This window comes from Ambystoma mexicanum, chromosome 2p, assembly GCF_040938575.1.
Source record: "Ambystoma mexicanum isolate Mex_15411 chromosome 2p, UKY_AmexF1_1, whole genome shotgun sequence".
Classification (NCBI taxonomy): domain Eukaryota; kingdom Metazoa; phylum Chordata; class Amphibia; order Caudata; family Ambystomatidae; genus Ambystoma; species Ambystoma mexicanum.
Window position 1 is genome coordinate 1123212854 of NC_090923.1, and position 16197 is coordinate 1123229050.

At 45.9% G+C, this 16197-nt stretch overlaps 1 protein-coding gene across 1 annotated transcript in view; it reads right to left on the reverse strand.

Moving 5' to 3' along the window:
- Nucleotides 1–8447: 8447 nt before the first annotated feature.
- Nucleotides 8448–16197, reverse strand: part of WDR74 (WD repeat domain 74) — a 383453-nt gene continuing 375703 nt past the window's right edge. The window contains exon 11 of the mRNA XM_069645163.1: nucleotides 8448–9481. Within this exon, the coding sequence (XP_069501264.1) occupies nucleotides 9275–9481 (207 nt within the window). The 3' untranslated portion in view covers nucleotides 8448–9274. The remainder of the gene's footprint in view (nucleotides 9482–16197) is intronic.

Below are 16197 nucleotides of genomic sequence, written 5' to 3' on the forward strand. Positions count from 1 at the left end.
GTCATGCAGCGATCTCGATCGAGAACGCCCAGAGGACACCGATTCGGACTGTTCTCTATGTGCCTCTTTCCGAGAACTCGACGTCGTCGAGTCTCGGTTGGACTTCGTGTGTTTTGTGTGAGTGGTGTGTGAAGCGCTTGTGTCGCCGGGGTCTTCCCCATAGCCGCCCTGTCGGACGACCTTCCGAGGTCGGGGACTTGCGCTCGGCTGTCTTAAGACGCCGTAATGCCCTCGCCGTCCGAAAGCACGGCGTTGCTGCCATCGCTGAAGGCGCCCTCAGCCTCCATGGCCGCCTGCCTGGCGTGGTGGGCCCAACGCTTCGTCGAACGGTCCTTAAGTGTCTTAGGTTTAAACCTACTACACGCTCTGCAGTTCACCTCGGGGTGGTCCCTCGGCAAGCAGAGATTGCACGTGGCGTGCCTGTCGACCCAAGGGTATTTGCGATTGCACTTGGGGCAGAATTGAAAAGGGGTACCCTCCATACGCACCTTGAGGCAGCGGGCTGGTAAGTGTAGGAAATGTATAAGATGTACCTATATACAAAGAGTGTAGAGTATGTCCAACCCCCCACTCTCCCTACTTGCAGGGCCAAGGCCAGAGGCCTTCCAAGGCCCGGTCCGAGGCCAGAGGCCTTCCGAGGCCCAAATCCGTCGTGCAGCAGCCGACGGTCGAATTCTTCTCCAATCCGGCGTCGAGTGTCGAAGTTAGACGTTGGGGTGTGGAAAGGATGTAAATGAATAGATATTTTAGCAAAAGTATGGCTAAGGCCAGGGGACTCCGCGAAATGCTTCCGACCAGTATGGCGGAAAAAAAAAATCTGAGGATCCTAGACACGAGGGATCTTGGGTACAGTGGACGTCACACTAGGGATAGTATTACTGGCACGCCCTGTGTCGACGCCCATTTTCGAGTTTCGAAAAACAAACTAATACTCCGCAGCTTCCACTAGATGTCGGCCTATGCACAGCATGTGATCTAAGCAGATTCCACAAGCCTCAAAAATATATATGCAGGAAATTGGGGGGGGAGGGGGTTGAACCTTTCAGAGTCAAACTATTGGGGTTAGGTAAAATTGTTCTAAACCTTTTGTTTTGGGTTTACAATAGGTTCATCCACCATAAACCAAAAAGACCACAGTGCCAGGTATTTTCCAAACGTTGTGGTCATAGTGTGGGACTGTCTTTGCTCACCTTGCACTGACCTGTTTGTATTTCATTACAGCATTGGTTTGGCAGTTTGGATATTCCCCGCTCTTATGTAATCGACATTTCTGTCTACTCATAAACAGCAGGGAAGTATATTGCAAAGAAGAGCTCCCTCAAGTTGAGGAGGCCAGGTTTTGAGCAGCCTTACAATTATTAGAGGTACTCAGAACCTTGGCTGGCAAGCAGTGGTCCAACAAGGTTTTCATTCCTCCTGGTCTGTGGATTAGAGTTCTTCTAGTCCACGCGCCAACCAGAACGGTGGTGGCGAGAAACAGTGCACCAGCAAACAGTGTCAACACCACTAACAGTTATCCTCCCCGCAAAATTCATCCTAGTTAATGCTAGATCTATCCCAGCCGACACTCTAGACATTAATGATCTAGTTACTATCCACAGCCTTGACAACCTAGCCATTTCATGCCGAATCAGGCCCTGCCCAGTCCATTGGAGTCCCTCCGGGATTCACTATACTGCGCAGTGATAGATTCAACTCTAGAGGCGGGGGAGTTGCACTAATGTCTAGAGATATCCTCCATCTCAAACAGAGTTGCACTAACCTGATCGACAACTGTGACCTACTCGGTCAAACTCCCCATCTCACATACAGATACCATTACCATCTATGTCATCTACCGCCCACCAGGCCCAATCTAATCCTTTGAGGAACACCTCCTACACACTCTGGGCACGAACATCAAGCCCACCTCCAAAATCCTCCGCCAGAATGATGTGAACCTGGGCCTCAAAAACCGTGAGACATGAATGCCATCTCTGTAGTCAACTCCCAGAGTGCCCTAGGCTTTAAACACTGTCGCGGATCCCACTCGCATCAAGGGTTGCACCACGGACTGGACAGCCGAACTTAACTGCCAGATCTCTGTCTGCTCTAACACCCGATGGTCAGACCACCACCTAGTTTCCTTCACAGTCGGGACCATCAGCCAACCTGCATATCCTACCCTTCCTGTGCAACACACACAAAGCTATCGAAACCGCACAAATGAGCGATTCTTGCCCCTGCTGGGCATTCTACATACTGAATACCCCAATACACCTGACCCAGTCCTGCCAGCAGACCTTTACTCAAGGACGTTGCCTCTAGCTGTTGACTCAATTGCCCTGCGAGCACACTGCAACACCAAACTTCCTCTGCACATCAATTCCTGGTTCACGCCCAACCTCCAACCTCTCCCCATTAAAAAGCGTGAAGCAAAATTATTAGCCAAATCCACCATATACAACACAAAAGTTACTAATGGCAAGTCCAAAACTTGTGAGATCTTCACCATCCTCAGAACTGGAGACCCCCTCCATGCTCCTCTCAACATCACTAAAGATAATGCCTGGTGCACCAGGATACAAAACGCACTCCTTAATAAAATAGACACCCTACACTAAAAATTCACCTTAAGCAAACCACGCGGAGAACCCGCTTACAACCTCCTTTACGCCCTTTTGCCCTACAAGATCTTCCCAGGTTTCCGCTTCAACACTGTTGCTGTGGACAAAGTCATCTCTATACTAAAGGGCCTGAAACCTTCACGATGTAAAGGGGACATATGCCCAGGCACCATCATCAAGGACTTCTCAGAGGTCCTGGCTCCCTTCATCGCAACCTTCATCAATGCCTCCTTCACTACTGGCCTAGTCCGCACTAATCTAAAGGAAGCTTTGGTAATACCACTTCTTAAAAAAACCATCCCTTGACCCCGCTGTCCCGAGCAACTACTATCCCATTACAACAGTCCCCTTTCTCCTGAAAATCCTGGACAGGCCTACATACATCCAAATTCAGAACTACCTGGAATCTAACCATATCTTCAGAATGCCAATCTGGGTTCCGCCCAGGCCACGGAACAGCATCAGCCTTGCAGGACTTAAGACAGCTTGATGACATCAAGGATGAGGGCAAGCCAGCCCTCCTACTCATTGATCTTTCAGCAGCATTCGATCTGGTTGACCATAAGATCCTCTGGCAACATTTGACCTCTGCAGCCAATTTCTCGCCGGAGGCCACAATTTTGATTGCCTCCTTTGTGGAAGAGAGATCTATTAGAGTGTTTTCTGATAATACTAGTGCCTCTCCTTCACCTATCTCCTGTGGAGTCCCGCAAGTGTCATGTGTAACCCCTACCATTTAAAATAGCTCTACTAAGCCACTTTTCAACCTGCTAGACTCAGTGGGTATATCATGTACCAATTCCGCCGACGACACCAAAGTCGTCCTCCTCTCAGGCGACTACTTACAAGACTCTGCCACATTAAACACGGTTTACCTGAATATCCAGACATAGATGACAACACACCGTCTCTGCCTTAACGATGAAAGGATCGAAATCCTCCTTGTGGGAGCTTCCGCCACGGTTAAGAAACTATATGCTGCCTTTACTATAGGCTGAATCCCTGTCCCCATCTCCCCGACAGTGAAAACATTGCAAGTCCACCTTGATGCCACAATCTCCCTTGCAAGGGAAGTTAAAGCCATTGCCTCTTCTGCCGCCCACACTCCAAAACTGATTAATGCCTGCAGGCCGTTCTTATCTCCAGACAGCTGCCTTACCATTACCTGAGCAGTCATCGGCTCTAGGCTCGATTCTTGTAATGCACTGTCAAATCCCAACAGACCCTCCCGATCCTCCTCCTCACCTGTATCCTCAATAGTGCTGTTGTATGTCTGACTCCTTCTTACGACGAGGCCTTCTTAGTTCCTTGGACCTTCTGTCTTTCTTGTGATGTAGATAGGGGCTAGCTCCTTCGGAGGCCACCTTGACCTGAAAGGTAACCAGGACCAGAGGAACCCCGAGGAGCAGGCTCCCAAAATTCAGGGAAAAAGCCGCTTTGGCGTAAAAAACCCTGAGTTGGCCAAGTCCTGAGAAAGTCCGGTTGAGGTTTAGAAATGGAGGAAGATGCTTGAACTTGAGTCTTTGAAATTACTAGCAAAAGTCCGTATTGTAGATGGAGGAAGTTGAAGTATGAGCTGGACGGAGGATATTCAGGTAGAACAACTGAACTTGGCTATGCAGAACAAGAGGGAGGACCAGGGAGCAGAAGGCGTAAGAGTACTAATTGCAGGAAGTACTAAAGGAGTATTTTACTTGGAGGGAGAGAGAGAATGGAATAAACAGGAAGACGGGAAAGCCCGCTGAAGGCACGGGAGAGGAAAGGAAAAAAAGGGGTGAAAAATAAGAGTGGCAGGTAAGTCTACAGGTAAGAAAGTAGCGGAAAATAATAACCGGCAAAAGAACAGATGTACAGCAAGTTAAGGCAAGGGGAAAAAAGTAGAACGAAAGCCATGACAGCGAAAGTGCAAAGGCGGAGTCACAGAGAAAGGAAAGGTAAGATTGGAATCACAGAAGTAACGAACTGTGAGAAAAAGAAATATTTACGAGTGCATAACACTTACCCAACACCGCAGATATGATCGCTGGAGGAGGGAGAAAAAAGATACGCCGAGCGTAAGTAAACAAAGGGAAAGGCCAGAGGAGGAACCGGGCGAGACCGGTATGGCAGGAGCAAACACGGAAGGAAAGCGAAACCGCTAGGAACAAACAGGAAGAGCATAGGAGCGTCAACCAGGAAACGGATACAACGCTCAGAGCAAGGGACTCCACACAGGATATAGCACTGGTGGCCATGTTGGAAAAACACTAGACCGGCAAGGCGGAACATTGGCCACCATATTACAACTATTTCCATCTTCGCCAAACTCTCCACGAGCAGTGCATGACATGCGCTCTTTGCAGGTACGTGTCTTCACGCAATATACACAAGATGCAGGACATCCAAAATAATCTACTCCGAGCAGCCCACTAAATTCCCATACAAGATCGTACATTGGCTCCCGTTACAAGAACAGATTACATTCAGAACTCTGTCCATCACTCACACATGCCACTCTAATTCCGCGCCCCCTTTACCTCACACAGAACAAAATCAAGAGAGCCCAATCAACAAGGCCAACTAGATCTGCCTATGATCAACAGCTCGTCATGCCCAAATTTAAACAGGTTAAAGCCAGTGGATCAAGCTTTCCAGCCATGGTAGCTAAACAATGGAACACTCAAACACTTACCCTGCTATCAGAACAATTCTATTGGGCCTTCCGGAAAGCCCCAACAACTTGGCTCTTCTCATAAGCCCCTACACAGAGGTTATTTCATACATGCAGCCTGTACTGTAACAGCACCTTGATGCCCCAGGTTTAGTGCACTGTATAAATGTAAAAATAAATACTAATTTTAAGCTCTATTTTATACATTGGAGTACAGGGTCAGGTAAGTAACCCTTTCCTTTAAAGGGTGCTTCTAACTGTTGAATCACTGGCTCAATTCCTTTAGACAAGCTTTCCAAAGTTATTATCAATTCATAACATGCCCAAAGTATTACAAAATCAGGTGTCCTGTGCTGGAAAAAGTAGACTACCAGCACCTATGATCTGTGGCTCAGAAGCAGGGACTCCTGGGCCAGGCTCAACTGTCTTCGACCAAGATGAGGCTGCTACTTTTAAAAGAGAGCTTCACACCCAATGATAATCAATAGAAACAGGGTCACTTAATCGATATAAGCAAGTGTGCCTCGTGGGCCCCTACTGAAGAAACTGCAGTCCTCTACAAGGAATTGCTGAGACAACAGGGCTCACTGGTTTTGTTCAGCTGTAGCAGGGTCAGAGGTCCTCGAACGATTGGGGTAGCCTGTGGCAGAGACCCCTGCATGAGGTGAAGACATCTTAATTGTGCACCCCATGGCGCAGAAGGACCCCTTTGGAGCAGCAGATGGGAGCAGACTTTGTGCAGACCCTCGGCAGGGTCAGTGTGCTCTCAATAGCAAGACTTTTGGACTTTGGTTCTAGGAAGGCAGCAGGCTCTTCCTCATGGAGAAGAACAACAGGAGGATTGCAAAGTCCAGCAGAGCAGCAAATATGCTAGCAACGTTTCCAGCCTTTGGGCTACACATAAATGGAGTCCAGGTAGTGATGCAGTCTAGTCCCAGGGATATGGAAGCCAATTGCAGGCCTCAACAACTTCAGTTAGACAAGAACAAAATACTTGTTAGTCCCACCAGTCTAAGGGAGGGAGGCCCCTGGTTCGGGTCTCCCCGGTCAATAAGCTGTCATTTGCTTTGACAATGCACGATAGAAACTATTCTTGGGTGTTCCTTCAGCTGTGGATCGCATAGTAGACTGAGAAATGACACCAGTAACGATCCAATAGCAAAAGGCCTATATCAATCAAACAGGTAGCAGCTGTCCCGTAATGGACAGCCAGTTACCTCTCATCTGTTCATCAAGAAGGTATCACCCTGGCTGGAATGTGGAGTGGGGCTGGAGAAACACCCCACCCCCTGTTATCCGTCTGCCCCGCCATCATGCCAGTGCCAGCATTACCAGGTACAACAAAAAAAAAAACACTCCTCACTGCAAGAATCTCATGAAGATGTATGCCTTAATAAGGCTATAGCTGAGCTCAGAGGGCAGAGAGGAAACTAATAAAATATGGATCGAATAACGGGGCTTAGACAATGAGGCACATTCATTTTGAGTCTAAAGCACCGAAAAAGGCATTATTAAAAAAGGAACATAGCAGTGCTTACAAAAAAAAAAGAAAACAAAAATAACCAATGGATTCACTACCACAAGCCTGTTCAGGACACAAAAACAAGTAACAAAAGTCCCCTTTGAGAATATCAGATGGGACAAAGTGTCCCTACAGCACTCCACTTATGGACTGTGCTGACATTCAAAAGTGAAGGTGAACAAGCAAAATGGGAGAGTTCTTCCTACTCTGGTAACCCAACGGGCAAACCAGCGCACCCCAAATGATATTGGATGTGCAGGTAAGTCTAAAAAAGAAGACCGCAGTCATCCCAAAAATGTGTTTGAACACAAGAGATGACGGGGGTAGCAATTAGGTTAATAGGGGGAAGCTGAGGTCAATGGGTTTGAGTTGTATTTTTAACTGTGACCTGTGTGATTCCAAAGTGGCATTCCCACTTTGAATTATTTGTATTATAGGTCTTATATCATGTTTTAAATAGACATTGCATCCTGCTACCTGCAGTATTACGGCAAATACAAAACGCAGACTTTAGACTAGGCAACTCTTCATTATTAAACCGAGGTGACTTGGAGGGCCAGAGATAAATATCCTACAAGGCCACATCTACCTGCAAGCCATGTGTTGTGCAACACTGTCTCAAGTGGAGAGAAATAACTGGAGATCTTGAAGCCAGTAGGTTTGCTAGAAGGTGGGGCCTTGCCAGACACAGGATTTTCATTCTCACAGAACTATGGTTCAGCATAGCTTTGTAGAGGAGGAAAATACCATTAGTATGGAGTATAGGCGTAACTAGTCTGGCAGACATGAAGAATAACTTGCAGTACTGCTGCCCTTGCAGTCAGTTTATTTTCATGATTTCCAAAATGTAAGAAGCTGTACATGAACTTTTTGCATCTAGGGTCAGCAGTACTGGGGCCTTTCTTCTTTACCACAGAAGATTGGACCAACAGATCTGCAAATGGGTACAGTTCCAGCAGTCGTCTACAAGGCCTGGGGAAAGATTTAATATATGTATTCCAGCAAGCCAACAGTTGAAGACAACATTTAGTCCTGTGCCCAATATATATACCATGGCTGCAGGAACAAACATGTACACAGTGGGTGCACAGGGAGAGCTGGGACATACGGTGTTCCTAAACACTAGTGTTGCCACACGTCCAGATTAAGTAACCATACCTTCTTTTGTCAAAACTAATATTTCATCCATCCTATCCTTGAATCTGATTGCATCTCATCCGACATTTCAACAGCATTTCCGACTGTTCAAACAGAACATCTATATTTCCCAAATGGGTCCTTAAAAATCAGTACCAAGCCTATTTACCACACACAATACACCCGAAGCTGCAGTCTCTCCAATAAATCCATTGTTACCTCAGTGGTGATACAAACGTGCACTTACCTATAAGTGTTACTGTTGAGTCTGGCAGAGAGGAGGGGATATGGGGGTGGCTTGGAAGATAAGGAAAGTGTCACACATTCACAGAACCACAAAGCAACAGGTGGGGTGTTGAGTTAAATCACATGCACCTAGATCCCCTATGGCTCACATAAGCACTATAGAAAAAGAAAAGCCTTCAGCTATGTGACAAGCCTGTACCTTTTCCGATTGTACAGCTCCATCAAACCTCTATCCACTACAGTAACATAGTATTTTACTAACCTTAAACTGCCTTTGAAGTCCAAGTTTTAATTGTGTAATGTTTTTATTTCATGTTCTTCAATTATTTCACAGATTGGACAGGATTGTAACAAATAGTTAAACTGAAGTACCGAAAAAACCACTGTTAATTGCTGAATTTGAGGCTACTGGTGCTGATCAAAGATGCTGCATTTTTTCAACCAATGTAACTATTCGGCTCGAGTTAGGCTCCAACTGTGCTGATTTAATGCATGACAATGTAATAATGCGACAATAAAATCAGTCTAACCCAAATCTGAGTCACGTTAACTTAAAGTATAAAACCTGCCTCCTGGCGCACCTTTCCCCAACAACTGTGCTCCAGCACCAAGTCTCAAGGTGAACTTAAAACCTCCAAACCCTCCTCTGCTTAAGAAGAACTGTTGGTGTTGGATTAAGTAACTATACTCCGTGGATTTTGTTCTGGTGTAATAAACAGCAGTGCTGCTACTCCACTGGAGTTGTTCGGATGAAAAGAAGTTCTGCTTCTAAGCAGTAGGCATGGGCTGTTGCTATTCTGTAAACCAGCTGCACCTTTGTTCAATTTGTGGTTGGGAAGATTTGCTAATTAATTGGCTGCTGAACGGCACGCCTCCTCACTCTGGGCTGCTGGTGTAGGGTCAAGGAGCTGCGCTTCACAGAGCAGTGGATGTTTGCATGTAATAAAGCAGTTACTTTCCGGATAAGTAGGAGCTGAAGAGGTGAAGAAACCAAACTCCTCAGTCAGGCCTTTTTGTGTCCGGTGAAGCAGCAGTGTTCCTGCATGATCATGACTGCCGTGGCCATCTATTCAGGTTTAGGTTTCTCTTGAGAGGCAGGCTATGCCATGCAGTTCACATTGTCCTCTTTATTTTCTTGCCTTTCCTGGCAGATGTCTTTACCCGCTTCTGAGCCTGGGCAGCCTGCTCCTCCAGCTCTGGCCCTGTACCCATCTGCTTTGAGCAGACACTGTCCGTCACAGTCTCCATCGCTGTCCAGACTTCATCCTCCTCCTCCTTCACCTCATCCTGGGAAGTGGGCGATAGAAGGACCTCCTCTTCCTAAGAGAAGATCAGACAGAAAAGACACTTTGTTAGCAGTGAGATCTAGGTCTCGAACACCCAAAATTGTCCACACGATGGCCCTGGCAGGACAGGACAAGACATCCTCACCACGTCCCCAGACACGTGTGTAATTTGTGAATTAGAGCACTTTTCACACCTACCCCACCCCTCCAGTGGTCACGCAGCGAACAATGAAGTGGTTAAGCTATCTGTTTTGGCCTCGACAGGACAGAAAACAATTGGTTGTCTACCTTTGGTAACCATGTGCATCTCACACCACTACACACCCTCATCCTACCAACATAGAGCCTCAACATTCCAATCAAACAACTAGTCAACGGCACCCAAACACACTAACTCATGCTCATACAAACCCTCTGCAGTGCAACACACTGCAGATTTTGCCGATCGCATAACACGCACACAGACTCATTTTTCGTCATGACAATCAGTAACTAATAGGGTGTTTGCAGACATGTTTGACTTTCCCCCCAAATGATTCAAGAAACTTTCTCCAGTGAGCCCCCATCCAGGGTCTAACTTGGTACAATGTGTCTCCCAGACTCCCGGTTGGGTGCCATAAAGATAGTGACGCATCCCACCCAAATCTGCAACCCACAGCAAAGTGCTGCTGTGCTATGCACAACTTACACTTGTTAACACGACCAGCGATAACCACACCAATGCTCCCTAACTTTGGCACAGGGGGCACAGCTGGGTTACTTTCTTCCATGACACTGAAGAGCACCTGCTGGCCTCTGCATGGCTTCCTTGTGTATGGGAACCTAACTGTCGGTTAAAGGATTGGCAGTAAAGTCCTCGATCACGGACTGCCATGGCAACATCTTACTTTTCTTGAACCACTGGCCGACCAAGTATCCAATCCCTGCTACTAAATTAGCTGCAGTGTACCCCCCAGCATCTGATTCAACTGTCATCACTCCAGCAACGTTGTCTAAATCCTGGTAAAGTCGTCCTTGGCCAGCAGTTACCACTAGCATACCTTGCACCTCGTCTGCTGTACTTCGACTGACCGCTCCTTTTCTCTCTAGCCGGAGCATTTCTGCTGGTCTGTCACAATGAACAATTGCCCATTGAAAACCATTGGGTGCAAGCTAAATAAAAATACAACTTGTGCTGACTCAGCTGCAAATACTGACCGCTTTGCTTTAGTATAACCACAGAAAAGGCAATACTCCTTAAAAAAAACTACTGACCTAGACCATAGCAGAGTTTCATTATATAAACTCTGTGGACAATTCCCATATTGTGTGTTCTTTAATATTGCCATGTAGCTTTTTACCACCCTGCTTTGCACTCTTGCGAGTATAGCCTTGGCTGCTTTGCTAGGTTTACCCCTTGAAAAGTCTAGCATATACAGAGAAACTTAAGCCAGAAATCCTATTTTGGGGATTCTACGGCCACCTTTTGGGACCCTCAAATATTTGCTTTTCCCCGTCTTTTTTGGGTCCTTGATCTCTTTTTGGTAGCCAGAGGGACTGTTCTGGAAGTCCCCCTGCCATTACATCCCTTTTTTACCTTATAGAAGATATATTGTATTGGGTCATCCCAAAAGGTATCCAGTACCAGGGGTACCACTCATGCTCCCCATTTTTGCCCTAGGATGATTTGATCACCCTACACAGGTTATAGGAAGTAGGTTGGTAGCAGCTATACTTTCGTTTTGGCTTCACAAAGGGTAAAAGAATTTCTTTATTGTATAAAACAGTCATAGTATTAACTTTTTATACAAACATACATAGACGAAAATACATCACATCATAAAAATAAATCAGATCAAATTGATATCTAAAATTCAAGCTAAATCTAAACTCATCCTGAAAAGATATTTAATATCTTTATCTCACACTAGAATGTAGTCAAATGTTATTGTGATATATACTGCGCACAGGGGTGTTGCTAGCTCTGAAAATGTTACGGGACTATGCTATTGTCGTGGCTGTTGGGACCCGGGGCTAGCTAGCCTTTTGGTTGTAGCCCCCGAGCTTCTATCCGGGGCTACAACCAAAAGACCCAGGGCTATACCCCCTAACCCCCCCCCCCCAGCAACACCTCTGACTGTCTCCAGGCACTCTGGAGGATCTGAAAGGGAAGAAGGACTGGAAGTGGTTAGTCAGTGGGGTTGAGGAGGCAGGGGAGAAGCGCTGGAAGAGGTTAGTGGGGTTGAGGGGGGGCAGGGGAGAAGCGCAAGTGCTTTGATGTGCTGTTGGTGGCTCAACTGTTGTGCTAGCTTGTTTTTAGTTGGTAGATGTTGTGTGGCATTTGGTGTATGGGTGATTTGTGTGCAATTGGTTTGGTTTCCTGTTGGGTGTTGCGGCGTGTGTGCAGTTTGTGGTGGTTTTAATTTGTTTGGTGCAGTAAGGTAGGAGTGTGTTTTGTTCAGTGTTTGGGGTGAGTATGCAGGATATTGGAGAGATTTTAGTACAGTTAGCAGAGATTAGTCTGTCGTTTAGTGCCATGGCTATGTTGATCTGTCGAGTTTGTAGTATTCTCTGGTGAATTGTGATAGAATGTTTATTTTGTTGGGTGGTCATGTTTTGTTGCATCAGGTTTTGGTGTTCCATTGTGATATGTTGTTGGTTTTCCCGTTTAGCTTGGCGAGTTAAAGAGTCACGTTTTATGCAATTTTCTGAACTTTAGGTGATCTTCTGTTGTTCATATTTCCTTTGGGGTGAGTTCCAAAGTTCTGCTGCGATGGAGAACGCTGTTCCCCAAAAAGGCTGCTTTGCATTATTGTTTAGGTTAGAGATGATTTTCGTTGCTGGGCCTTCGTGTTCGGTTTGGTTTATAGATGGAAATATATTGCTGTACGATTTCTGCTCTTTGGCTGTGGATTGCTCTCCTTGTTATGCAGAGCGTTTTGAAGAAAATTCATTTTTTACCAGCAGCCAATGTAGGTTCTCAGTGCTGGTGTGATGTGTTCTTTCAGCGTGTCTGAGGAATAGCCTTGCTGCGCGTTCTGTCTTTGTTGTAGTTTTTTCATAAGGTGGTCTGTCATTTTGAGATAGCCTAGTCTATTCTTAACATGTTGAGAGAAATGTCGGCGTGGGTTCTATGCGGGAAGGTGAAAAAGGAAACTATCTGCTTGATTGTGTGTAGGGTGTAAGAAGCATTTCTTTCCTGCTGCGTTTACTTGCGGTTATATTGTCCATTAATATGCTGAGACTTTTTACCACTTTGGATGTTTCTGGTTGGTTTCCCATTTCAGTAGGCCATGGAAAGTGACACTGGTTCGACAGGTCATTGGGTGTGATCATGATTTCTGTTTTGTACGGGTTGAGTTTAAGGCTGTTGGTACTCACCCAATGGTTTATTTCTGTGAAGCAGTTGGGAAGGGTTAGGTTTTGATCTTTGTTGGCATTGATTTTGTAGATGATTGGAGTGTCGTCCACATAGTTATGGCAGGTGGGACCATGTTGTTTGAGGAGGTAATCGGGTCGGCGGATCATGTAGATGTTAAAAAGCAGTGGTGAGAGATGAGCCTTCAGGGACTCCACATGTTTTGTGAGGTGTTGACTCAAATGATGTTATCCAAGTTGTTTCTGTTCTTTCTGGCATGAAGTATTTTAGCCAGAGAAGCGATGTGTTGCACAACTTGGATTCCAATACCTTTGAGTCATTTATGCGTGTTTTGTGGAGGGTGGCAAATTCTGCTGATAGATCAAGTAGAATTAGTGCCGATTTGACGCTGGAGTCGAAGTTGATTTTTAGATCATCCCATATCGATAGTAATGCGGTTTCTGTTCCTCTCATAGGTCTGAAGCAGACTTGTGTTACCGTAAGGAACTCATGTTGACAACAGTAAAGACCGACACAAGTGATCACAGTTCAAGGGTGTTTATTTAACTGTATATGCGGGTTGGAAAAACAACTAATCTAAAACTAAATCTAAGATGGGAGCAAGCTACTGCCATCAAATAATAATAAGGCAGTCCTAGTGGTGTCTTGTCAAATGAAAGGGCATATACTAAGAAAAAGAAATTGCCAATCCTTATGCTAAGTACAAACAATCAGCATGGGATAAGGTTCACAGGAAAGAAAGAACTGTTCCTGAATAGTAACTCAGGATGCGGCAGTCGGGGTCTCCCTCCCCCCCCCGTTTTGAGCACAGGCCAAGGTAGGACTCCTGAGCACAGCACACGCTCTGGCTTTCCCAGCATGAGCTAACAGTTTGAATTTCAACTATCGGGCCTTCAGTGGTTAAGTCTCTGTTGGACAAAAAAAAGTCTCTTGCCTCTGAGGATCAGATATTTCCAAAAACAAACAAAAATGTCTTTCTGCTTGCACGTTGGGTGATGCCTTTTCACCCCTGGATCCCCCTCTTCTGGGCTCAGATCCCCAAAAAGTTCCTTTCAATATTGGGACGTTCGGTTTTCAATTTCTTGCTTCCGAGGGGCTGATGTATTCAAAACAGCAAAACAAAAGTTATTTTCTACTAGTCTTTAGAGTGATTGTTCTCCACCCATGGGTTGCCCTCTTTCGGGCTCACACTCCTCTCGAATGTCAGCCTCCCTCCGTCGGGTTCAGTACAGCTTTTGACACAATCTCATCTGTGCCATTCACGCATATTAAAGTCTTTTGAAACAGTTCACTGTGGACATCCGATCGCCAGGTTCATTCTTGCCAACTTTTGCAATTCACAAAATGCGGGAATCACTTCCCTTAGCTTCACCTTCATTTGCCGGTCAAAGACTTTCGAATGTATGAAGGATTTTGCTAGACCCCCGTATGACCAATTCGACCCAAGTCTCTTGCAATGTTCCCATGGCCATCTGGTAACGGTAGTTTTAACCATAGGGTATCCGCCCAGAGTTTCTAAAGCGAGCACCTGCATGGTGCGTGGCTCCCCTGTAGCTGGCTCTCCACCCCCACCCTCGTATCAAAATAACAGTTTTGTACTTTCTTCAATTAGCTGTTTTGCTACTTTTGTTCAAACAGTTCAGTTTCTTATCGGTTCTCTCAACTCAACTCACCGGCTGTGATGAAAAGCTCAGCTTTTATTTTCTCTGTAGTCAAGGTCGGTACCACGATGGCAAGCGTCTCCACTCGGCTTGGTGATCAGCGGAGGAAGCCCTTGTGTACTGTTGACATCTGCTGCAACACATGCTGGCTATTGTTCGTGGTCTTACGTTTCCTTCTGTGGAGGTTTCATGACCTGGCTTGGAAAGGGAAGGTTGTTTCTCTCCTTGTCACCCTCTCAGTTTGCGCCGTCTTTCTCCTCCTCTTGAACTGCCGTGCTGAGTTAGCTCTCTCATCCTCGGTCTGCCTTGCTCGTATTGTGGTCTCGTGGTCCACCTTTTATCCCCATGGGAAAGGGAAAGGGGAAAGGGCAGTCAGGCGTGTGCGATTCCGGTCAATTGCCTGACTGCCTGCGACATGCCAGGTAAATGGCTTTGGTGTTGGTCTGTCTTTCGCAATGGTTGGAAGTGTTCATGTTGGAAAAGGGGGAAGCGTCATGAGGAATGATACTGTTCTTCCTAAGGGTTTTGGTAAATTCAGAAGGGTAAGATTTGTAGTGTTTGTGAGAATGGCTGTGTTTTGTCTAGGCAGATTGGGAGTGCGGGAAATAATCATCAGAGGGACGGAAAGGAGAATGACTGAGTATTTGGATAGAAAACCACCAGGAAACAGGAATTCTGGGAGCTGTGGTTTTCAAATTTAACAGGGTTTGAAGGGGATTCATATAGGGGAGATTCTTTAGGACGAAGGGAGGTTGCACTGGTACAGTTTATCAAAGCCTTAATGACCTCATCTTCCTCGTCCCTTCGGTGGAATACCGCACCTCACCTGGTTTATTCACCCCCCCCCCCCCGAGCACAACCCCAGGTTCCCCTATCCAGGTGATCCCTCCCCACTCATCTACCCCTAGGGTGGGGATAAGAGGACCAGTAATCCCTGGCCACCTGAATAAGGTATTCCCTGAATCTTCTTGGGAGAATACCCTCAGGTTTCTCACATTACCCTCCATAAAACTAGACCAAAGGGATTCGCCGGAGAAAGATTTATACGCGAAGTTTCCTAAAGTGGACAAATATTCCCTACATAAGGTTTCCAAAGCATCATAAGCTATCAGCAAATGTTTACAACTTTCCACACTACTGCCACCACATAGCCTAAAATATCTTACTTCTACATTATCTTGCTGCCTTGCGCCAAGAACCTTACGGTGTCCTGAGATTAAATTTAATTCTCATACTTCCTCCTTATGTAGTTGTTAGGAAATTCCTTTATATACAATGAGGCTGATTAAATATGGGAATATGAGGAAAACATGCTTTACTTAAAGATTTGATCGCCGAATTCACCATAATATGTCCCTGTCAAGCTTCCCCCAGATACCCCCGAGTAGCCTCTTATATTAAAGTAATAATATATCCTGTGTTTAATGTTACATCCTCTACAGCAAGCAAATCTACCCCGTAATAACCAAGCACTTTGACTGCATCTTACTTGCCCATTCCAAAATACCATCTTGCTTAAGTATATTCAGGAGGGTATGACTAGAGTTGGCTAACTTCCAATAACAAGTCAATCGGCGCACCACCACCAATGACTCAATAGAGATGAGCCCAATTCACTTAAAATGTATTCCACAGGGAGATGATGGGGCACGTTGCAAAGTGATCTCAACACAAGCTTCCAATCTCTTTAGGCCTACGTGACAGATTTCTATTCCGTATAATATCAAAGGT